Source organism: Onychostoma macrolepis, chromosome 09 (assembly GCF_012432095.1).
Source record: "Onychostoma macrolepis isolate SWU-2019 chromosome 09, ASM1243209v1, whole genome shotgun sequence".
Lineage (NCBI taxonomy): Eukaryota > Metazoa > Chordata > Actinopteri > Cypriniformes > Cyprinidae > Onychostoma > Onychostoma macrolepis.
This window is the reverse complement of record NC_081163.1, coordinates 33,153,845-33,179,257: the sequence shown is the minus strand read 5'-3', so window position 1 is coordinate 33,179,257 and position 25,413 is coordinate 33,153,845. Positions and strand designations below refer to the sequence as shown.

Below are 25,413 nucleotides of genomic sequence, written 5' to 3'. Positions count from 1 at the left end.
GTTCACAAGACTCCGTCTTTGACTGATTTGGCAGCAGCTTATTCCTCAGTCTCAGATCACGCTGCTCCGGTTCCTACTGGTCGGATGAGAGCTGAAGGCCATTAAAGGAAAGGGTAACGGATGGTGTGTAAGCAACTTGATGAGTGTAGATTTAGACTCACGGGATCAAGGCAGATGGAGACAAGCGGGACGTTCTGCTCAATGGTCTAAAACTGTAGACCTGAGGGTCTTTACTCATCACTGTCTCTCTTCATCTTTATCTATCTGTCTCTTCAATGTTGAATTAGTTACTTTTACTTATCTACTGCTGCATGTGTGTACAAACACAAGAGAAGAAAGTCAATGACGTGCATTTTTGCGCATTTAAACACAGCTACCAGCTCAGGACAAAGGGACCTGAGGGGTCTTTGAGGACATGATGAAATGCCAAAGTGGTACTACAGACTCAACGTTTGGATATCAAACCCCTGGGGTCTCACCAAGCCCCAGAAAATGTATAGACATATGTCAAAAATATTTGTAAGGTCAAGTATTGATCCTGATTGAAAGAACACCCTGGATGCACTTAAATCTGGAGCTATTGATGAAACAAAAAAAAAAAAAAAAAAAAAAAAAAATCAATGTTCTTTTCAATCTCATCATTCACGATGTGTTTCATGGATGTGTGTTTGGGGGCAGGAGGGAATTTTAAATAGTAAAATCTTGTAACATGCTGATAAAAAAAAAAACTAATTAAATAAATAATCAGTGGTTTTTGCATTAGACTAGTCACTTGCTGAAGCCTCATGATTCATTTTCTGGTGATAGCAAATGAACAAAACAGAATTTTGATCCAATATTCACTTCCAAAGAAAATGATCAAAACTTCAATAAAATTGATTACAGTTTTTCACTCTTACTGGCAGTTAAGGACTGTGTTCAGAATGGAATTCTAGCATACTGTATTCTGTGCAGTGTGCATTATGTACAGGTTATTATTTTATAATAGTATGTGAAATAGAACACATTACGCTACAATAAATATTCCACTGGAGTATACTTATGTTGTTGTCACTCAACCTCACCAAATTACATTTAATGCTGTACAAAAACGCCAAGATATAAAATTCTTGGCAGTCTGATCAATTTATAATCAAGAAAGAGATAAAATTTGCAGTTTGCATTCATCATACTGGAAATGAAAAGTCATCTCAGCTTATTCCATACCTGCTGTACAAAATTAACTTGCATACTGTGCACAGTATACATGCTGTAAAAAGCAGAAATAGTAAGAGTAGTATGGAAGTATGCCTTCCGAAAATAATTAAAGCATTGTCTTGAAAAAGTCCATGTATCCATTTATTTATTTGCAAGAAATGAATCATTTTATTCAGCAAGGATGCTTTAAATTGATCAAAAGTCACAAATTTTAAAGACAATGCATAACAATACAAAAGATTTCTATTTCAAATAAATGCTATTCTTCTGAACTATCTATTAAAAATAATAATAATAATAATAATATATATATATATATATATATATATATATATATATATATATATATATATATATACACATATATATATATATATATATATATATATATATATATATATATATACACACACACACATATATATATATATATATATATATATATATATACATATATATATATATATATATATATATACACATATATATACATATATATATATATATATATATATACACATATATATATACACACACACACATATATATATATATATATATATATATATATATATATATATATATATATATATATATATATATATATATATATACATATACATATATATATATATATATATATATATATATATATATATATATATATATACATATACATATACATATATATATATATACATATACATATACATATATATGTATACACACATACATGCATACATACACACAGTATCTCACAAAAGCGAGTACACCCCTCACATTTTGGCAATCATTTTAGTATATCTTTTCAATGGACAATACTATAGAAATGAAACTTGGATATATTTTAGAGTAGTCAATGTGCAACTTGTATAGCAATAAAGATTTACTGTCCTCTGAAAATAACTCAACATACAGCCATTATTGTCAAAAAAGCTGGCAACAAAAGTGAGGACACCCTATTCGTCGTTTAACCATGCAAAGCCACATGTCCTATTCATCATGTTCATGTTTTTGTCTGCTTGACAGGACTATACAAATTGGTGTATCTTGTTTTAGAGCAGTTAAAATTTGGTGCTTGGAGTACAATTATCTCATACTGAAACTGAGTTACAGGGTTATACAGGGGTTTTCCAAGACGGGTTTCACTCGGAACAGGCCTCGCAAGCGTCGATCAAAGAAGTTGAATCCTTGTGCTGTGCGTCAGGTGCAGAAGCTGGCTTCAAAAAACAGACGCATGAGTGCTGCCAGCATTGCTTTAGAGGTTGCAGAAGTGGAAGGTCAGCTTGTCAGTGCTCAGACCATACGCCGCACACTGCAACAAGTCGGTTTGCATGGCCATCGTTCCGGAAGGAAGAATCTTCTGAAGCTGGCTCAAAAAAAGCCTGCAAACAGTTTGCTGAAGACAACCTGGCCAAGAGCATGGATTACTGGAGCCATGTCCTGTGGTCTGATGAGTCTAAGGTAAACTTGTTTGGCTCAGATGGTGTCCAGCATGTGTGGTCTTGCCTACAGTCAACCATGGTGGTGGAAACAACAAGTGTCTGGTGCTGCATGAGTTCTGCTGGTACTGGGGAGCTGCGGTTCATGCTGATGAAGCTGAAGGTGAAGGTGATGGAGTGGCCAAGTATGTCTCCAGACCTGAACCCTATGGAGCACATGTGGGGCATCCTCAAGCAGAAGGTGGAGAAGCACCATGTGTCTAACATCCAGCAGCTCTGTGATGTCATTGTGGAGGAGTGGAAGAGGACTCCAGCAACAACCTGTGCAGCTCTGGTGAACTCCAAGCCCAGGGAGATTAAGGCAGTGCTAGATAACAATGATGCCCCTAAAAAATATTGACACTTGGGACACAGTTTTGACATGTTCACTTAGGGTGTACTCATTTTTGTTGCCAGTTATTTGGACAATAATGGTTATATGTTGAGTTATATTTAGAGGACAGTAAATTTGTACTTCTATACAAGCTGCACATTGACTACTCTAAAATATATCCAAGTGCATATCCAATATAACTGTGTAGTATTGTCCCTTGAAGAGATATACTAAAATGTTTGCTGAAATGTGAGGGGTGTACTCACTTTTGTGACGTACTGTACATATCAGGGTTTCCACAAAAAAAAAAAAAAAATCAATCCGCAATTTCAATGATGATAATAATAAGAAATGTTTCTTAAACACCAAATCATATCAAAATGATTTCTGAAAGATCATGTGACACTGAAGACTGGAATAATGATGCCAAAAATTCAGCTTTGCACCACAGACGGGAGTAAATTACACTTTTAAATATATTCAAATCATTCATAATATTACATTTAACTAAACTAAATGTTGCCTGGGTGACTTTTTCAAAAGCATTTTAAAAACAGCTGTACTGACCTCAAACTTTTGAACGGTAGTATAATGATAATGCAACTGCTAAAATCATAAAATCAAAATGTGAGCTATTGTTCATGGAAAAGCCCTTCTGCTGCACCTCTCAGCTTTCTGTGTGATTAAAGACAGAAGAGACATCCTGACTTCCAACAGAGCTCGGATGATGTACAGATGTCTTCATTTACGTTTACGACCTGTCTCCAATACTGTCAATAAAGAGTGTGCGTACTGTTAGTCTAGTTTAACATTTAACAAGATTTCTGCACATCATCACAGAGCCCCATGAACTATGGGAGTTTACAGTGACGTCATGGAACAATTCCTAAACATGTCAGAGGTGATAAAAGCGTACAGGTTCCTCAGTGTAGAAGATAACCCTTCTTCCAGACTTCCACACGCAGACCAGACACAGATCTTAACCACAAGGCCTCAGGTGACACTTGCCAGACGACCCACAGTGGAAAGAGACTTCTGAGCTAAAACATGTACTTCCTCTCTCCTTCATCTGACTCGTCCTAAATCACAATCGGTCTCCCTTCTCTCTCCTGCCGTCTGTCTTTCATGCCGCCCTATTTCTTTCCTTCGCTTCCCTGCTTTTTCATCCCTCGTTCTCTCCCCCTGGCCCATCTCACGGCTGACAGCATGACAAATGCTGCGTTAGACAGTCTGCTGCCATGTGGCCTGTTTCGGATTAGGCGGGAGATCGCGGCGGAGATGTTTACACTGCCCATCAGTGCCGGTACTTCAGCAGACTGCAAGGTCAGGATGGAAGAGAGAGACCTGTGCACACGGTCAATGGGGAGAGGTTGAGAGTGCCAGAGGTAATTTAAAACAGCGGCTCCTGAGGGACACATTACCCACAAGACCAACAAAGAGACCCAAAGGTTAGAGATAGCATCGATGAGAACAACACGGAGAAGCCCGAACGGACTGAGCTACGTATCTCACAGTGTTGGGCAGTAGTGACGCTAGTAGTTTAACTACATTTGGTAGCGTCGCTGCTTTCTGAATCAAATAGCTTTTCAGCAGTGAAGCTCTATTTTTGATCAAGTAAGCGCGGTAGCGTCAACAAAAGCTAACGTTACATTTTTCCAAAGCATTTCTGAAACTCAAGCTCAAATCAGAAATATAACTGCTACAGAACACGGATCAGTAAGTGACGCCTCCGCCACTAAACCTCGTAACGCCATTGGCTCCTCAAACTGTCAGTCAAACCTCATTATTCCTCCCGCCTCGCTCGTGAATGAAGTGCGGCACGCAGTTTGGAGCATCGGCTTGTTTGAAGTCTGAAGGTAAATAAAGAACTGTTGATTTAATAAGTACAGCGTTTCCTTTACTCAAAAAACACTATATTTATAAAGGTTAATGTTTTTTTTGTTTGTTTTTAAGTAGCAGAGAGTGTCTTAGTCTATCATTTGTTGTTGAGTCACAGCCAAATAGCTTGTGCGAAGCGCTGAATATTTTATAATGACATTTTGGCCAAATAACAGAAAAGAAAAGAAAAAAACTGAGCGCCCACATAGCGACAGAACCTGCAAGTTCATGAAAATGTAAATGTGATGCATGTAGCCTACTGCTTCTGATGTGGCGTAATGAAGGGGAAAAACATTCGCTGGTCAAAAACTTCATATTTGAACTTGATTTTGGTGAAATGTTAATAATATAATGACACATGCAAGGATGCAAATAAACACAGCCTATCTGTTGGCCTATACATTTATATGGTAACACTATGTGCATTCACAGTGCACATAGTGCATTAAACTAATGTCAACAAACAACTTTTGATTTTAATAATACATTAGTAAATGTTGAAATTAACATTAAGATTAATAATTGCTGCAGAAGTATTGTTCATTCTTAGTTCATGTTAACTACACTAGTTAGCTAATGTTAACTAATTAACCTTATTGTTAAGTGTTACCCTTTGTATAAATGTATCTGTATACAATAAAGCCACAATAGCCTACTTCCAGCTGACAGCAAAAATTTATTTTCACAATATGAGGTAAATCCAGCCCTGTACATGATGATTTTGTTGACAAATAGGTTTGTAACAGTTGTTGAATAAACAATTAGCCTGGGGCCTGTACCATGAAGCCGGTTTTGCTGGCTAGCCAGGTAAGTTTCAGTTTAGTTTGCACCAATCCTGGGTTTTAGGTACCATGAAAGTGGCTTGGCTTTTAGCTGCGTTCATTGCCATAGTAACTTACACTCCACGGCTAACCTGCTCCGGGGCAGGTTATGTTCTGTGTTAGGGATCTCAAAGTGAAATTGGACCAATCAGATGTGAGCAAAGTGTCACATGTCTGACACAAAAAAAGTCACTCCCCCAGTTTATCTTCCTACAAATTAAAGGTCACTATAAAGTACCTTATAAAAAATACCTTGTAAATTACAATTCACATAAGATTTATATAATTATAATATGATTTATATTATTATTAATCCATTTCAAACAAGCACTTTTAGTTTAACAATTATTATAAAGCATTTATTTTAAATGAATATTAATATATACAGATAATATGTAATATAAATAAGTGGTAGAATCAACAGATAACACTTTTAAAATGGCTACATGTCACCTTACATGTTCAAGCATATAAACTAACCACTGATAGAGCAAGATCATTTCCTTTATTTGTCCTCTTTCATGGACAAGTACTTCAGTGGAAATGCGTTTAAATTCCTCATATTCTTTAATCTCTTAACTTTTAACAAAAGAGTTTAGAATCTCGCTGGCTCTCTCGCGAGAAGTGAATCACTGTTTCTTTTTTTTTTTTTTAATTATGCTAGATAAAATATCACTCAAAAGTTTGGACCAATTAACTCATTTTTTATGACCATTTCCTCATTTACAAGAATCAAGAAGTGTATCTTATTAAACTACCTTTTCCTGTATTTTAGCCTCTGTCCAGACAAAATACAGCTCTGATATGGCGTTATTTTACTGCCAAATGTCGAGAGCGCATTATTTTAGCACGAAAGCACATAAATACAATGCGCTCGCACGAATCTCTCCGCTCACACGCAGATTTCCTTTGCTCTAACACAGAACCGGACGCACACACTCAGTATGTTGCTCTCGCCCAGAAACGGTGCGTGCACTTAAAACATGTCTCTCCTCTCACTCAAACTGTGCCCTGTGCACTTGCAAATCTCTCTGTGCTCATGAGCTAGATATTAATTATTTTCGTACCTGAATTAAACGTTGTCAAAAGTTATCAACCAATCAGATTTCAAAGATGGATCTGTAATTTCTTTACAATTTAATACTACTTAGTCATAATAATCAAATATTAGAAATCAATCGGGTGCTTGGATGATTTGAAAATAAGTTTGGTCAAACCTCTCTGAACGATTTATCTAAACACAAACAAAAAAGCATATGATTCTTAAAGTTCTTGTGGTCATATATGTATTGTATCGTCTGCTTTAAGACAGAACTTAGACATGGGTCAGATGCACTATTCCCTAAACCGATACTTATTTGGAGACCAAATATAAAGACTTCATATAAAAAATCAGTGTTATGACATATGTCAGATACCTCAACTGAATTTAAAATCATTGCAACAAATTCTCAGTTGGTATGATGCCAATAATAAGTAACAATTCCAATCAAACCAACATCAACTGCAAAAGCAGACGTAAATGATGCAAGATATGTTCACAATAATTTTTAATACATTCAAATGGAAAACAGTTGCTTAAATTGCAATAATGTTGTTTACTGTTTTATCAAATAAATGCAGCCTTCATGAACAAAGACGCTTCTTTCAAAAACAATTAAAAATCTTAATTATTCCAAACTTCTGGCTGTCAGTTTGTCTAAACATTTTTTTTTTTAGTAATAGGTTCTCGTAAAACTATATTTTTTTGCCTTTATTTTTGCTTTTGTCCCATTTTTTGAAATAAACTATAACTAGAGCAGAATTATTTTTATTGTGTCATGTAACAAGCTCTAATTTTGTCAAATTATGTAAAAAGTGTGAAAATATTGTAAAACACTAGCTGGGAAATCAGCTACATTTTTTTTTTTTTTAAATGTAGTTTAAATTCACCACAGAATGCTATCAAACAAATTACACGATTCGAGATGTGATGGAAATGACACTGGTGGAAATGTTCAAGACTAAAAAAAACCCAAAAAACAATACTGTGATTAATCTCCTGTTGGACATTGTTAACAGACTAATTAAACAAACTAGTGTGAGTTTGAAAAGCATTTAGAGAGTTTATTTTCTAAAAGTCTACAGGCCAAAAGTGCCCATAGTTGAAGAAACACCCATAAGCTCTGAGCTGCACTAGTAATTATTCAGCGGCCCAACAATGTCACTTCCTCTCAAAATGAGCATTTCCAATTTTCACATGCCAACTATTTCCAACTGAAGAATGAAGAGCAACTTTAGCCTTTCTCCAACTTAATATTAAAAGTGAGCCCCATGAGTGATGAGAACTGTCTAACGGCTGCTCCAGTGTGACAAACTAATTAAAGTCTTTCAACTAAAGTCGTTCTCGTGTTTTAACTCAAGCATTCTAATGCCAAACATCTAGCGTGCTGAATGTTTAAATGTGTGTCAGAACAAATCCACAACCTCTTCTTCCCAACAGCTCACGTCTCATTAAATATCACTGAAATAGATGTGGAACAACCACATGCATGTCTGCTGTAATAAAACAAACAGAAAATGAGCAATGAATGAAAGCCTGCATTTCAACAATTAACAGACAGAAAGAATAAACACTTGTGTCTAATCCTGACCAGAGCAGAACCGCGGATTGAAACTACATATGATGAAAACATCTAAATAGCACATATGACATCTGCAGGATGTGAGTATGTGAGGAATCTCTCTACTAGCAAGTGTGTGTGTGTGTGTGTGTGTGAACTGCTATATATGGTTTATGAGGACACAAATCAGTATAATAATATGGGTACTACAACGTGAAGGTGGTTTACCAAAAGACGCGTAAACCAAAAGACTTAAAATTAAAAAAAAAAAAAACACATACTAAATGGTGTTTTTTTGAACATCTAAAAATGCACAAAGTTTCCTGTAAGGGGTAGGGTTAGGTGTAGGGTTGGTGTAGGGCAATAGCACATACAGTTTGTACAGTATAAAAACCATTACGCCTATGGAGAATCCCCGTAAACCACATATACCAGACTGTGTGTGTGTGTACACACTCACTGACAGACTCCAGATGACACTGCTGGTCTCAACAGACCTCTGGGCATACTTATCAAAGCAGACATCACTAGTGCAAACATATGTGTGCTAAACAGCCCACAGTGCCAAAACAACATCCTTTCAAATCAAATTAAAATGATCTATGAGTTCACATACTCACTGACTGAACATGTAAACAGTTACTTCTGGCATGCCAATACCCAAAAAACAGCTTCAAAAGCTGGCAAAACTATGACTCATTTCCCTTTACTCTAAGGACAGAGACATATTTGCATGCACGCAAATGCAGATTCGAATACAGTCCCTCTGTAGTTAAGTACAAAAGTCTGAAACCACCAGTGAAACTTGTAAAACAGCAAGGATGCAATAAAAAAGCAAGTATGCATTAAATTGATCAAAAAAAGATATTGAAAAAAATGTTTAAAAAAAAAAGATATTTTAAATTATGTTCTTCTGAACTTTTTAGGCATCAAAGAATCCTGAAAAAAAAAAAATCTAATTATCAAGGTTTCCACAAAAATATTGAGAAGCTAAAAATATAACGGCTGCTAAATATTTCGTTTTGCCATTAAAGGAATGCATTCAATTTAAAATATTTTCAAATGTACTTTAAATTGTAATATTTCCCAATATAATCAAATAAATTCAACTATAGTAAGAACTATAAAAATAAATAAATAAAATATAAAATAAAGAACCTTTCAACCCTAAACTTTTGAACAATAGAGTATATACAATTATTTATTTATTTGTATTTTTTTGCAAATAGAAAGTGACACTGACCATACAACTGGCCATAAAATTTCACACAAATATCCAATACAGCACTCCTTGTGGCAATGTCCTATACATGAAATCAAGTGTTCGTAGCTAAAAGCAACGGCGTTCAGATTTGCATAAAGGCAAACCTCTACATCAAATTCAGCCCTCCTCCTCTGCTCTGCCCAGCTGGTGAACAATCTATTCAAAACGCTGAAATTGATTTTTTTGCCTTTCTGCTTTGTGAATTAATTGGGGTAATAAAACAAACCTATAGAGCATAAAATAGTATTAGAGGGCTGCTCTGGTAACAGGGATTTCCCAGGTCATCATATAACTAAATGAAAGGTGGCTGATTGGATTGTGACGACGTGTGCTCTTCCTGTGTTCATGGATGGCTGAGTGCTGAGCATTCATTTGAACAGGAAGAATAATCCACTTAGAGAGGCGGGTCGGGCCATGCGCTGGGTATTTGGGGAACTACCAGGGTGTGTCTCTCATTGATTTGGAAGGTTATTTATTACAGATAAATGTTTGCAAGGATCATGAGTTTCAACAAAATAAGGAGGTGTACACAAATTCGTGCAACCACATCACAAAGGCATAGTCTTTTGTTAAGTGTGGTCTGAAACCTGTTCAGTGACCCAATCACCATGCGTGCAGGATGCATTTGCACCTTCACAATCATAGCAACAACAATCATAGATTGCTGCAAGAATGACATATTTCTGTTGGCCAAAAACCACAAATGCACCCAGTTCATCATCCTGAAAACAATGGATTTTTTTTATGGGTTTTTGCCTGAAACAAGGTCCTTTATTCTACAACATAAAATACATTTAATACCCCTTGTGATATTTTAAGAGCTCTTACTTGTCTTGAAAAAGGCGGTTGTTGACAAGTTTCTAAATGAGACTACAGAGGTTCTCTGAGAGCCTCATGTTTATAATCACAATCTTACAAACTATTCTAAGTCAAACTTTCAGGGGGAAAAAAAAGATTTTAAATGAAGATTGAAAGAGTTTTGAAAGCTGGTGGTGAAAAATGTTGAAAAATTGTGTTGAAAATGGTGGTGATGCTGGTGATGATAAAGAAAATATGTATAACAGTATCTTAGATCTGTGCATGAGGTCTTAAAGTGACAACAGCCTAATATTCCAGCTACCGGCTGTGCCATTAACGTTATTCAAAGAACAAAAGAATAAGAAAATCACTCCGTGATCTTGACTGAATAACTTCTGTAACTTTTTTGGTAACTCGAGGTTTGAAACAGCCTGAGGGTGAGTAAATGATGTATGAATTTTCATTTTTGAGTAAACTATCCCTAATAATAATAATCTATAAAAAAATTATATTTTAGTTAGTCTAGATCAGGGATCCTCAAATGGGCCCATGAGATCCACTTTCCTGCGAAGTTTAGCTCTAACCCTAATCAAACACACCTGAGCATGCTAATCAGTGTCTTCAGGATCATTAGAAAATCACAGACAGGTGAGTTTGATCAGGGTTGGAGCTAAACTCTGCAGCGCATTGGCCCTCCAGGGCAAGATTTGAGGAACCCTGGTCTAGATGCTTTTGCTGTGGTATTTGTTAAAATTATTATACAGGCCTATATACAGTCAGGTCTATATATATTTGGACACAAACACAGTTTTCATAATTTCAGCTCTGTATGCCACCAGAACAGAATTAAAAATGAAACAATCAAGATGAAATTGAAGTGCAGACTTCAAGCTTTAACTCAAGGGGTTGAACAAAAATATAACATAAAATTCTTAGGAATTACAACCATTTTTATTCATAGTCCCCCATTTTCAGGGGCCTTAAGTCTGGAACTCATGGGCATCAAAGACTGGTTTTCCTCCTTTGTGATGCTTTGCCAGGCTTTTACTGCAGCTGACTTCAGTTGTTGTTTGTTTGTGGGTCTTTCTGCCTTTAGTTTTGTCTTCAGCAAGAGAAAATGCATGCACATCGGGTTGAGATCAGGAGATTTACTTGGCCATTGCTGAATATTCCACTTTTTTACCTTCAAAAGCTCCTGGATTGCTTTTGCTGCATGTTTTGGGTCATCGTCCATTTGTACTATGAAGCACCACCCAATCGACTTTGCTCCATTTGACTGACTCTGGGCAGACAGTATATCCTTGTACACTTCAGGATTCATCCAGCTGCTTCTGACACGTCATCAATAAACACCAGTAACCCAGTGCCACTGGAAGCCATGCATGCTCATGCATCACACTGCTCCACCATGATTCATAGATGATGTTGTAAGCTTTGGATCATGAGCTGTTTCAAGCCTTCTCCATACTTTTTTCTTCCTGTCATTCTGGTACAGGTTGATGTTAATTTCAGCCGTACAAAGAATGCTTTTCCAGAAGTGGTCTGGCTTTTTTAGATGTTTTTTGGCAAAGTCTAATCTGGTCTTGTTTGCACCTTGTGGTGAGCCCTCTGTATTTGCTCTGGTGAAGTCTTCTCTTGATTGTGGACAGTGACACACCTACCTCCTGGAGAGTGTTCTTCTCTTGGCTGGATGTTGTGAAAGGGTTTTTCTTTACCATGGAGAGGATCTTCCGATCATCCACCACTGATGTCCTCCGTGGACATCCAGGCCTTTTTATGTTGTTGAGCTCACCAGTGCGTTCTTTTTTCTCAGAATGAACCAAATTGTTGATTTGGCCACTCCTAATGTTCCTGCTATCTCTCTGATGGATTTGTTTTGTTTTTGAAGCCTAACAATTGCCTGTTTCACTTGCATGAAGAGCTCCTTTGACTGCATGATGTGGGTTCAGAGCAACAGCTTCCAAATGCAAATGGCACACTTAGAATCAACTCCAGACCTTTTACTTGCTTAATCGATGTAGAAATAATGAAAGAATAGCCCATGAAACAACTTTTGAGTCAACTGTCCAATTACTTATGGTCCCTTGAAAAAGGGGGAGGTACATATTAACTCTTTCCCCGCCAGCGTTTTTAAAAAGTTGCCAGCCACCGCCAGCATTTTTGATGATTTTCACCTAAATTTGACGGCCCTCAGAATATTTTCTGCTATGAATATAAGAACATATTATATATCAAAATAAAGAACCAAGTCTCTGCTTTTAAACAAAAAAACTATTTTATTCTATCTTCATGTGTTCATGTTTTATCACCATTTGAATGCAGGTGGGTACCATCAAAAATACAACATTTTGGACAAAAAACTGAGAAAAATGCATTTTTATCAAAGTAGTGCATTTTCATGCAAAATACATTCAGATGTCATTCTTTCACCTGTAAATAATTATATGAATAATTTAAATTGCATTCAATAAACAGAACAAACAGACACACACACACACACACAAACATATACATACATATGATTATACACACACACACAGGCTACATACATACATACATATGTATATGTATATATACTGTACATGCACGCACGCACACACACACACACAAACATATACATACATATGATTATACACACACACACAGGCTACATACATACATACATATGTATATGTATATATACTGTACATGCACGCACACACACACACACACACATACATATAGATATACATAGATAGATAGATAGATAGTAGGGATGGGCGATATCTTATCGTTTGCGATATACCGTTGAAAATTCTCCTCACGATAAAAAATTGTCTCCTCGCGATAATAACGATAAGTCTAGTTGATGACGTAGTTTTGTGCGCGACCGATTCACTGTTCACGTGCGGAGTGAAAACAAGCATGGCGGAAGGCGGACGTGAGGCTGAGGAGGAGCTTGTTGTTAAGCAAGGAGCTACCTCCACAATTTGGAACTGGTTTGGTTATAGAAAATCAGATGCGGAGTAGAGGCTGACATTTTTTCGGGAATCCCGCGGGATGGGAAACAAAATCGCTACGAATCACGTGATTGGGACGGTACAGGAAAAAATGTCATCGGGAGTGGGCGGGACCGGGAATAGTAATGATACCCAACTTTATACACAAATATACCTTTTATTTAAATAAACTATAAACTGTAATTCCTTAACCCTTTCTTCCAATTTTGAGAATGAGAATACCCTCAAATTAAAGCTCAGAGTGTGCACTTTAAGCCCATATTCATTATATAACTATAACTTGAATGAGTTTTTGTCAGCAGCTAAAATAATACAAATTGTGCCTGTGTCTAAATATATATGGACCTAACTGTATGTATGTACATATGTATGTGTGTATATATATATATATATATATATATATATATATATATATCCCCTTATTGGAATCGAAAAGAGGAATCATTAAAAATTGGAATCGATAAAATTCAAATGATACCCAACTCTATTTATAGCCTCTGTTTAGCTTTTTTACTTTTGGCAATTTTATTTAAGCTTCAAAATTCATTGTTGTGCTCATTTGTGGAGATTGTTTTTTGCAATAATCTCAAAGCCAATGAAAAAAAATCCAAATGGGTTTTTACTGAGGGAACCTAAGTGATGCTAACGTCCAGGTTGGCCAACAAAAATACTCCATCACTGCAGGACTCTATTGAAAACGCATGTTAATGTCAAGTGTTTAAACACACCTAGAGACCCCATAATTTTGCCAGACAGAGAGCACAGACCGGTTTATGTTCATACGCCATGTGTGAACACCTTTGAGTTACAATTTCAAACGCTCTCCTACCACTTTCTTTCCCCACTCAAACATCATGGCTGTATATGCAGAGGCACGTGTGATCTCTCTTCTTTACAAATGATCCAGATACAGATGTATGTCAGACCCTGTCGACGTGACAAACGGCATATTTACAGCCGTGGAGAATGAAAGAGGAAAAGATCACTCAGTCAACTGACACCTCTACCTTGAAGTAGAGACGAGGAAACTCGAGCACTTCCCAGGAATGCCTGGATCGCGAAAAAAAAGCCACTTTTCCAGCACGCTGAACTTTGCAAGCCCCATGTCTACTTTTACAAGGAAACTTAAAACACAAAGGGGCAGATTTACAAGGAGACACAAAGAAACTCACACATGCGAACATGCATACACACGATTCCCCGGCTTATATCACTCAGGGTTTAATTTCAGAGTGTAAACATGTTCTAAATCACACACACAGTGACATTTAGAAGAAATAGGTGCGAGTTTTCTGTATTGGAAGTGTGCATGACATCAAGCAGAGGTGAAACCTGCCCAGATGAAAAACACATAGTTCCCTGAGGAGCAGTAGTACAGAACTGAAACGGCTGAAGTATTCCAGACCTGTCCAAACTAAGAGAACATGTCCCAAATATATGAAAAAAAGCTGTAGGTCTGAATATAAAAGTTTCTTACTTCTCAGCATCAACTGATTTTTCTCTGATGGTGAAATTCTTCAGGCACATATTATTGCAGCTATGAAACGGCGAGTTGTGTGTTAAAAGTGATCCTGTAATATGAAAGAGTGCCGTAATGCAGTAAGAATGGTGTTCATTTGTTCACAGCTACATGAGTGAGTCAGAGCATTTCAAGCTTAAAACAGGCCCTGATTATGGCATATAATATCATCTTTCATATTGGCAGTCTATTATTTTACTCACCATTAACTCAGAAGTGCTCATGTTTGATCACAGCTCTGTTTCTCTAACAAGGATATATTACCAATACCTTTTTTACAGACTGTGCTCATCTTTTCTCTTGGATACATACTGGATTTGAGAGCAGATGAGTTGACTTCGATCTCTCCTCCTTTGATTGGCTGGAAGCAGGCGAGCTCAGAGTCATAGGGTTCTGGGCTGGACTGTCCGTTTAGGCTGCTTCTTGTCCCTGTTCCATTGCCGGGACTCATGGCGCCCCTCTGCTGGGCCTCCTGTTCCTCGTATACAGCGATTAGCTGTGGGACACACAGCACAGTAGTACAATTAGAGCAGATACAGGTCACGTACAGTTGAAATGTACAGATAAAGAGACACTCGTAGAGGAACAGGGTGCAACATTCACGTTTCAAAAGTTAAAAATTCATTCATTTTCTACATAGGGGAATTGATTTATAACAATAACTTTTAAAACTTTAAGACTTTAAAAGTTGTTAACTGTTGGTTTTTGTAATCAGTGCACATTACTCCAACTTAATTTTTCAAATAATCATGCTTAACGGCTCAATTCCTGGTGAAAAAAAACTGTTATCCATGATTATGCAAAATAAATCGTAAGAAGCAAATCACCCACCCAATACCATGATGAAGCACTGAGAATGATGCCATCAAGTTTAGCTTTCATTTAAAACAATTAAAGTAGCACAGACTGACATACAGACTACATCACAATCCATACCCAATGCCAGAAATACACACATCAAACACATGTACATTTTTGGAAACTACCATTTAGAATCTGGGTGATATGTAATCAGAACAACACAACGGCTGTTTAAAGACAACTCTACAAGCATCACATAATGGCTGTGTCCAAATTTTTAATTTGTCCACTAATCACTTTTGCCTATACACCACATACAGCAGGTCACAATAAAGTAAATGAAAATGAGGGAGTGATTTGAGTTCATTCACCCCTAAAGTAGCAAACCTAATATTTGAACCATCGACCAAATGATCATTTTGTCTGCGTACAGTCCTTCAACACTAATGTTCTCAGCAAATTACCAGAGAAATCAAGAAAGATAAAACACTTGCCATTAACTTTAAGTTAATGTCTAAAAATTAATTACTCATTACCAATCTGCATATTTTTCTCATTATATCGCAAAACACATTTTGTTTTTAAATAGACTGATGATTTTTAAAGAAATGAATACTTTTATTCAACGAGGAAGCAGCAAATTTATCCAGTGACAAAGACTTTTACATTGTTACAAAAGATTTATTTCAAATAAATGCTGTTGTTTTGAATTTTATATTCGTAAAGAATTCTGAAAAACTGTATCAGGGCTTTCACAAAAATATTAAGCAGGACAACTGTTTTCAATATTGATCATAAGAAATGTTTCTTGGGCATCATATTAACATATTAGAATGATTTCTGAAGGATCATGTGACACTGAAGACTATAATCAAAGAAATAAATTACATTCTAAAATGCATTCAAATTGAAAACTGTTATTTTAAATTCCATTAATATTCCATAATATTAACGTTTTACTTTATTTTTGATCAAATAAATGCAGTCTCGTGAGTATAAGAGACTTCTAGAAAAAACATTTTCACATTGGAATGGTAGCATCAGCAAGTGTCAGTTTTACACTATAAATCAGAGTGCATTATGGTTATAAAATAACGCATTATATGTGGAATGAAACATTTTAGAATTCGGGCAACACTGTAAAAAGTCATTGTAAAGGAATCAAACAATGCACACTGGCCTTCATTACCTTGTGGATGAGGACGCTATAGAGGACATCTAAAGAGCCCAGCATGGCTAGCGTGTAATGGGTTGATCTCAGTATGCGATGACATCTATTCACTTCACTTTGTGTGTGTGAGGCCTGCCGGTCTCATCAGCACAGTTAAATACATGCATCCGTCCCTATTCACAGAGTCACTGACACTGCACTTAGACTTCTGCTGCACTGCTGTTCTAGCGGCCTCCACGTGTGTGCGTCTGTGCATGTAGAGCATATGTGTATGTGAGTGAATGCAGTCAGGGACAGAATGAGGAGTTTGCTGGTAAAACCAGAGGTTTCCTGCCTGAGAGAGGCAGCAGGAGAGTAAACACATAAATAAACAATACACATTGTGACATTCAGGAATGTGTGTGTGTGTGTGTGTGTGTGTGTGTGTATGACTTAAATAAGACAGTGTTATTTTCAGGATACAACATATCTCTTTACTGACTCTGATACAGCATTATGCATCATTTTTATTATTCATCTCCATCCTTATGAGACTGGGGTTATTTAACTGTCATTCTTCTTGTGCACTAAATCGGCATATTAGAATTATTTCTGAAGGATAATTTGACACTTAAGACTGAAGTAATAGCTGCTGAAAATTCTGATTTGCATCACAGGAATAAATTACATTTTTTAAAATATGTAAATAGAAAACAGTTATTTTAATTGTAATAATGTTTTACAATTTTAATGTTAATTAATATTAAAACATTAATCAAATAATGCAGCCATGAACATAAGAGTTCTTTTTTTTTTGTTTAATTAAAAAAAAATCTTACCTAAGCCTTTGAACAGTAATATAAAAAAAACATACCTTTTATCATCCTAGATAAACTTAATTATTAAACTCTGAATTTCAAAACAACTCTTTAAGTTAAAACAGAAGTGCCTGTCTTACACAACATTTTGTGAAAAAATGCAACTCTTTATAGCGAATGAAGGGAAAGTTGATTTTAAAGGGACAGTTCCCCCAAAAATGAAAATTCTGTAATTCATTTCTCACCCTCATTTCGTTCCAAACCCCGTAAAACCTTCATTCATCTTACAACACACAAATCAAGATATTTGTAGCTTTCTGACCCTGCATAGACAGCATTGGAACTACCATGTTCAAGGCCCAGAAATGTAGTAGGACATCGTTAAAATAGCCCATGTGACATCAGTGGTTCAACTGTAATGTTACGAAGCTACGAGAATACTTATTGTGCACAAAGAAAACAAAAATAACGACTTTATTCAACAATTTCTTCTCTTCAGTGTTAGTCTTCGACGTGGGTTCACAAGAGTACCAAGGCGCATGTGTGTGCATTCCTCTGCTTGCATGGAGGGTCAGAAAGCTCTCGGATTTCATCAGAAATATCTTAATTTGACCTTACGGGTTTGAAACAACATGAGGGTGAGTAATTAATGACAGAATTTTCATTTTTGGGTGAACCATCCCTTTAATAGTACTTTAATTTGAATTACAAAATGTTACCAAATATTTGTATGTGCTATGTATTTTTCTGCATCTTAGAGTATCACATTGTTGGCTTAGCAAGTCGTGTGTTAATCATTTGTGGAGCTGCAGCTTATGTAAACCGATTTGTCCCTTTTGGGGTTGAATTCAATTAGGATGCTGCCTATGTAGGTAGTTAACAGCAAGGCAGCTCACTAGGTTTTGGAACAGAGCTATCAAGTAGGAATCTCTCACTTCCAAACTTCCCCTCAACGCAATCCTCACTTCCCCTCAACCAATACCTCCTCATCTATCCATTCATCCATCCATCCATCCATCACTGATTGCTATCATTCCTTTCCCAAGACCAAAACCCTTATTTCTGATTAGGCCCACTGCTATTCCTGACAGATCTTCATGGCCAGAACCTCTCCACACACACACACACACACGTGTACACACACACACACACAGCAGAAGGGCTGGGGCATGATCAGTGAGGAAGGGTTTTGATTTATTCACAGAGGCAGGAGAGGAGAGGAGCCCTTCCTCTGTACCAGAGGGAGGAGAGAGCATGGAGCTTTAGAAATGTCATCAATCTGCTCACCCTGGGAGAAGAGAGAGAGAAGGAAGCAGAAAAGAGAGCAAAGGGTTTCACGCTAATATTTCGCTTTCCTGCTCTCTCTCTGTCTCCCTTCCTATTTGGCTCTGTGTGATGTCTCATTTATTTCTAGCAGAATGTCGGCCCTCCAATAAAACTGGCTGGGCCAGCATCCGAAGGGAAACATGTGTAAGAGTTGCCCATATATGAGAGCAGACAGGATTCAATTCAGTTTCATCTTTAACACCACCATCCACTACCACCAAACACACGCAAAAAAATAAATAAATTAAAAAAACACATCATAACACCAAACACTTGTGTATAAAATCTGCCGCACTATTTCACACTGTCATCTCAAATCGACATAAGAGGTGTGCTATTACAATACTTTGACAAGCAATCAGAGTTTAGACTTTTACCTGACAGATAATAAACTGAGTGAAAAAAAGACTTATTTTAAAGGAGGGATAGAGCTATAAGTGGCATGGATGTACTGATACATGATCGATATTGAAATATCACATCTAACAGTGTGACACAGACTGAGGTCAAAGGTAATCTGGTGGTCATGAACAGATAGATAGATTATAATATTGCATTTACTTTTTTTTGTCTCTTAGAAATACACATTTGACTGTAGATTCAGTTGACACTAGCAGTAGCTTGAGTTGGGATGCAGATGTAAATTAATGTTCATTATCCAAAACTATATGGTTTCAAGCTATGTGTAAAAAAAAATCATTAGTCTAGATATAAATGCACAAACGCTATAGCTTAATCACAAATATATGAATTACATTAAATTATATTGCATTACTCCTTTAATACATTTAACCCTCTGGTGTTGTTCGGTCATTTTAGACCAGAAAAAAAAAGTGTTTCGAATTTAAAAATCGCTAATTCATCGGAATGATATGAAACTTGACTTATCGCAGTCGCTATGTGACCACAAAAAAAAAAAAAAAGGTCACACTTGTGTTGTTCGGAAATGAACGGGAAATATGCAAAAATACGAAAATTCTTTGCGTGTACAATCTACAAATCATTCACGATGCAGAAAAAGAGTGCACATCAATAAAGGGGTGAAACTCTAAAATATCAAGAGTGCAAAATAGACACACTCTGCCCACCCCCCACCGACACGTATATGAACTAGTGTGACTGTAACACAAAGCATGCATGAAATGCATGAAATAAAATCAATAATTTGGCCAAAAATGCAGTCAAAACACAGACGCCAAGGAAGGGGTTACACACTAAAACATCAAGAGTACAAAACAGACACACATTATTATACACACACAAATTAACTGGTGTGGCTGTAACAATATGGCAAAATTGAGCCAGAAGACTCAAATAAGAGGTTGAAATCAGATTGATTAATCTCTGATAAAGCATTCCTGTTCATTTGCGTTACATTTTTGTTGAATTTTGATGTTATGTGTAACAAAAAGGCTTTCTCTGTGTTCAGGTTTGACTGTAGTAAAATTAATGCAAAATAACATAAACCAAAATTTCAAACAAAAAAAATTAAAATCTAAACCTTTACAAAAAGTTATCTTTGAGAGTGTGTCTAAATATTAATATAATTTTTTTTAATTAGTACCATGAAATTCTGTCAAAATACAAAAGAAAAAATATTATGGAAAAAAAAATAATATTACATTGATTTTACTGAAAATAATTTCGGGTGTTCGCGAACAACACAAGTGTGACCCCCCCCCAAATGAACAATACCAGAGGGTTAATACGTGTCTGCATTAATAATATTATAAAATTAGATATGAATATTTCACATTTTTGCCACAATATCGTGGTGCAGTTAGTGTTACTACAGTAACTCCATGGTAAATGACGGTGAACTGTAGATTGACAAGCTCTCTGAGTTCTGACTGAATCATTGCACACAGAAATTAGAGGAATGACATTACAAACCTACAGTACATCGCTCGCTTGAGCACCAAAGCTCTACATGACTGAGCACAAGAGACGATTAGCAGCCTCAACGCAAATTTTCTAAGTTGTTGTCTTAACTCCATATAGCTAATAGTCCTAATAAACCTTGCCTGAAATGAAAAATCTGAAGTCATCTCGTTTCTTGAGGTGTAATTGGATAAACTCTAAGCAAACCTGAGGAAATTAAGACACGTGGGCCAAGGAACAGGCCTGCAGCAGGAACCAACTCAATACTGCCACTTATTTTAACCCTGCCTATTTAATCACAGCACTGCCTCTATACAAGGAGAACAAATGTGTCCAAACTTACTTTAGCCAAATGAGTTAAATCCATCAGTTCGATTAACCAATCATGCACCCACTGGACCCGGTCTAGTTCACTTTACCACGCAAGAATCACACTCCCACAAGTGCACACCACCCTCAACAACCTTCGGGCTTCACGAGGAACCAATACTGAGGCGTTCAGACTTCAAAATTGGATCAATAGTCTGTTATCAAGTGGAACTGCTCGACAGGGTAAATAGCCTCCTCTTGTCCTTAGATAGTCCGAGTCCTCACAATAAACCAGACACCGGCATTTTACTTGTCATCCTACAATTTAAACAACATAACGTTCATTTTTACAGAGCTGTTCATACTCTCAGCCCAAATTGCGAGCGTTTGAATATGGATTATCCACTAGTTTATCGATATCTCATTCAGCGGGAGTTTGAGTGGCACAGTCGCTGTCTGAACACTGATGACTGTTATTTCTGCAGCAGTCTAGAGGTGTTAATTACAGATATGACAGTCTGAAACTGAAACGGACATGGTTACAGACACACGGTCACATGGATGGGGGACGGAAAAAAGCACACACACAAGAGAGCACACTCACACAGGTGTGTAAAAGGTGTGAGATCGATGGCAAATTACATCTGACAGCGGAATCAGAACCTGTCAAGCACAATAACAAAACCGACTCTATTAGTGGAAGGAGACAATAAGAGAGAGGACGAAAATGGCGTGCTGCTTCCTCCGTCCAAGAAGGTCTGCTAGTGACGGCCTGTGACACTGCAGAGAAAGTTCAAACTTATCTAATGGATTCAAGCAGATGAATTAGCGTGGAGCATCAGAGACAGCTCTGAAACACAAAGCAGTCATCAATGGCACAATATATGGGTACCATATGGGTTACTGACTGATATTGAAAGATTTATCTGTGCGTGCTTTAATGTGGGCTGTGTCTGTATCAGATCGACAGCACCTAAATTAGCCTGTGTGAGGATATGAAAACTGTTAGAGTGACAAGTCAGACAGATCATCTGCTCTCCTCTGCCTCCATGATAAAGTCTTATTAAAACAAACCATTATATCCCTGTAAAAGAAAATAATAATCTTGCAACCTGAATGCGTTGAGAAAGTATTAAAGACATTTTTTAAGAGAGAGCGTGAAATCTCTCCTAATCAACCTTCATTTAACTCAACACAGGACATGAGCAGCGTCGTGTCAAGATAATCTACATTAGAAGCGTTGAAGTTGTACACTAAATAAAAATTTGGTGAATAACTGGTGTGCCACTGGCACGTTCAAAAGAAATCCATTGGTATATAAAGATTACCTGGAATAGGCTGTTTAAAAATAGCAAATCTAAACAAAATATAATAATTTTATATAGCTACTTATTTGTTATGAACCAAAAATTTAAATAATATTTAAATTAGCAAGTCTAGCCAGAAACATTATTGGCTGGCTTAGATACAGATTACATAACAAACGTTTTTGAAAGAAGCCAGTCTGCATGTATTTGATCCGAAATACAGAGAGAGAGAGAAAAAAAAAGTTATTTATTCATGTGATTACTCCAGTGTCCCATGATCCTTCAGAAATCATTCTAATATGCTGATTTACTGCTTGAGTAACATTTATATGCTTAATATTTTTGAATGAACCATGATACATTTTTTTCAGGATTGTTAAACGAATAGCAAGTTCAAAAGAACATTATTTTAAATAGAAACTTTTGTAACATTATAAATGTTTTTAATGTCTCTTTTGACCAATTTAATGCATTCATGCTGAATAAAAATCTTTAAAAAATAAAATAAAATAAAAAAATTGTACTAATCCTGACCTTTTGAACAGTAATATATCTAACAAATAAACTAAATATTTAATTCAGCCTCAATGGATGTATCATTTTTAATGAGAATCTTATAAAACATGCTATAGTAAATATTGCGCATTAAATTAAGTGTTAAAATAAGCCAGCCTGCTCTCAAACAAAGTATTGGCATCAGACATCAAACAACTATATTGGCTGACATATGGTGTTTATAAGTAAAATAATTTTACTACAGACTAGCAGAGAAAATGACGTGGGAGGAATAGCTGTTGTGTGTTAGAAACAGAAACGGGAAGGGAACTGAAGGCTTCCAGCAAACTTCCAGTGTAGACAGCTTTGCCGAATATAATGCAAGCAATCTAGTCGGTGTTACAACATAAAGCTCGTGTACGGTATAGACAGTGTTAGTTGTCTCTCCACCTCTAAACCGCAATCCCATGCTCCCTCTCTTGGGCTTAAAGGCTGCTGAGTTATGCGGTGTGGCAAAGGTCCTTCTCATTGAACCCTGTACCCCAGAGTGTCGTAAACACATCCGTCTTAATGTGTTTAACACATGCAGAAAAGTGCTCTGAACACAGCAGCCTGGCAAAGCATGCTGGACAACACTACATTCTGCAGATCTGAGACAGAGACAAAAGCTCTAGACCTAGTGAGCTGCCTTCAACACTCTATCTAAGCAGCAACTGTAAGTGCCACACAAATAGTGCCCTTCACGCAAAGCACACATAGTCTGGTGCTAGCATGCTATGCTAACAACACAATACTTAAGAATAAAAATACACGCATACACACACAATACACATACACAAGTGATGTGTAAAAAAAAAAAAAACTTTTCAATAAAGATTTTCCACTAGTGAATGTATTATTGTTGTTCAACATTTCGTTCACTGCAGCCGCCATCTTGGATGGACTTTTTCACTGAACTCACCAGATTGCATTCTGGGATTTTCCTCTTGAAGAATGTTGCCTTAAGATGAGAAAAAAAAGCATCTTAGAATACAGCACGGTCACGCTGCCTACATTTCTGTGCCTTTGTGTAGGGATCACACTTATGATGCCTTAAAGGGATAGTTCAGCCAAAAATGAAAATTTTGTCATCATTTACTCAGCCTCATGTCGTTTCAAACTTGTATGACTTTCTTTCTTAGGTTGAACATAAAAGAAGATATTTTGAAGAATGCTGGTAATCAAGCACTTGATGGTCCCCATTGACTTTCCCTATAATAGAAGTCGATGGGGACCGACAACTGTTTGGTTCTTCAAAATTCTTCAAAATATCTTCTTTTGTGTTTAACATAAGAAAGAAACTTATACAAGTCTGGAACGACATGAGGGTGAGTAAACGATGACAAAATTTTTGTTTTGGGGTGAACTATTCCTTTAAAATGCTGCTTATACAAGCAGCTCACTATGTTTGGAACAAAGCCAGGGAGTAACATATAAAAATGATAAAAGAGAAACATAAAAAAGAGCTGGAAGGAGAGAAAAAAGAAATGAGATGCTGCTAAAAACGAGAAAGAAACAAATAAGATGCCCCCCCCCCCCCAGAACATTCACGACTGAGGCATAGAAAGACCCATTTATAAGAAAAGAGTTCGCCTATGGCCTGCGCCCACAAACATCAATAAAACGTATGTTCACTTCATCCTCCTACTAATCAAAACTGGTTATTGCTGATTCATGCGCCCTTCCCAATCAATAGAATGTTAATCAACTAAATGTAGTGTCATGCAGGTGGTTAGTGCAGACTCTTAAATATGCTGCTCTGTTGTTTAGTGCTGGATGGAGGCAGTCAGATTTAGCATAAAGCAGTCATGAATCAGGCCGCTCCAGGCTTTTGTGGAGTCAGCATAAGGAGTGACTACTTCATTACTGAAGAAGCCAGTATCTGATTCAAAAGAGGTCCAGCAAGAGAAGAAAAAAAAAACGGAAAGTACTTAACTGAGATAAATGCACCTGCCTTCCAGTCAGATAACATGTTTAGGCTCATTTTCTCCACATCAATTTAAAAGAGAGATGTTCACAAGTAAAGTGCTTCAGGACAAAATTATAACAAATTGTCCCCTTGGAATTATAAGGTTCTATCTGACATTTTTGAACTTATTCTATGACATTCTATTTACATTATGTGATGGGTTTTTTTTAAGTTTTGTACATTTCAGGACTTTTTATTTAGAAAACAAAAAGGTTCTATCTACAAAGTCCAACTCTAACTTGGTTCTACAAGGTTCTATCTGTGAATCAGCCAATCAGCACCTCGAATGCATGCAAGAGGACCAATCAGGATCAACGTTCTTTGTCATGTCGCTCCATAACAGCAGGAAAGATTAAACATTAAACAATAATAATTACGTGTCTGCATAATCAATAAGTGCAATTCACCTTTATTCCACAAAGTG

At 36.6% G+C, this 25,413-nt stretch overlaps 1 protein-coding gene across 6 annotated transcripts in view; it reads right to left on the bottom strand.

Annotated features, from left to right (window-relative positions):
- pard3bb (par-3 family cell polarity regulator beta b) overlaps positions 1–25,413 on the bottom strand; it is a 332,607-nt gene that overhangs the window by 256,145 nt on the left and 51,049 nt on the right. For all 6 annotated transcript variants that reach the window (XR_009272746.1, XM_058786234.1, XM_058786238.1 and 3 more), the window contains exon 4: positions 15,207–15,390. Coding sequence is in view for 5 of the 6 variants with exons in the window: in XM_058786234.1 (XP_058642217.1) it covers positions 15,207–15,390 (184 nt within the window). In the remaining variant the exon portion in view is untranslated. The remainder of the gene's footprint in view (positions 1–15,206; positions 15,391–25,413) is intronic.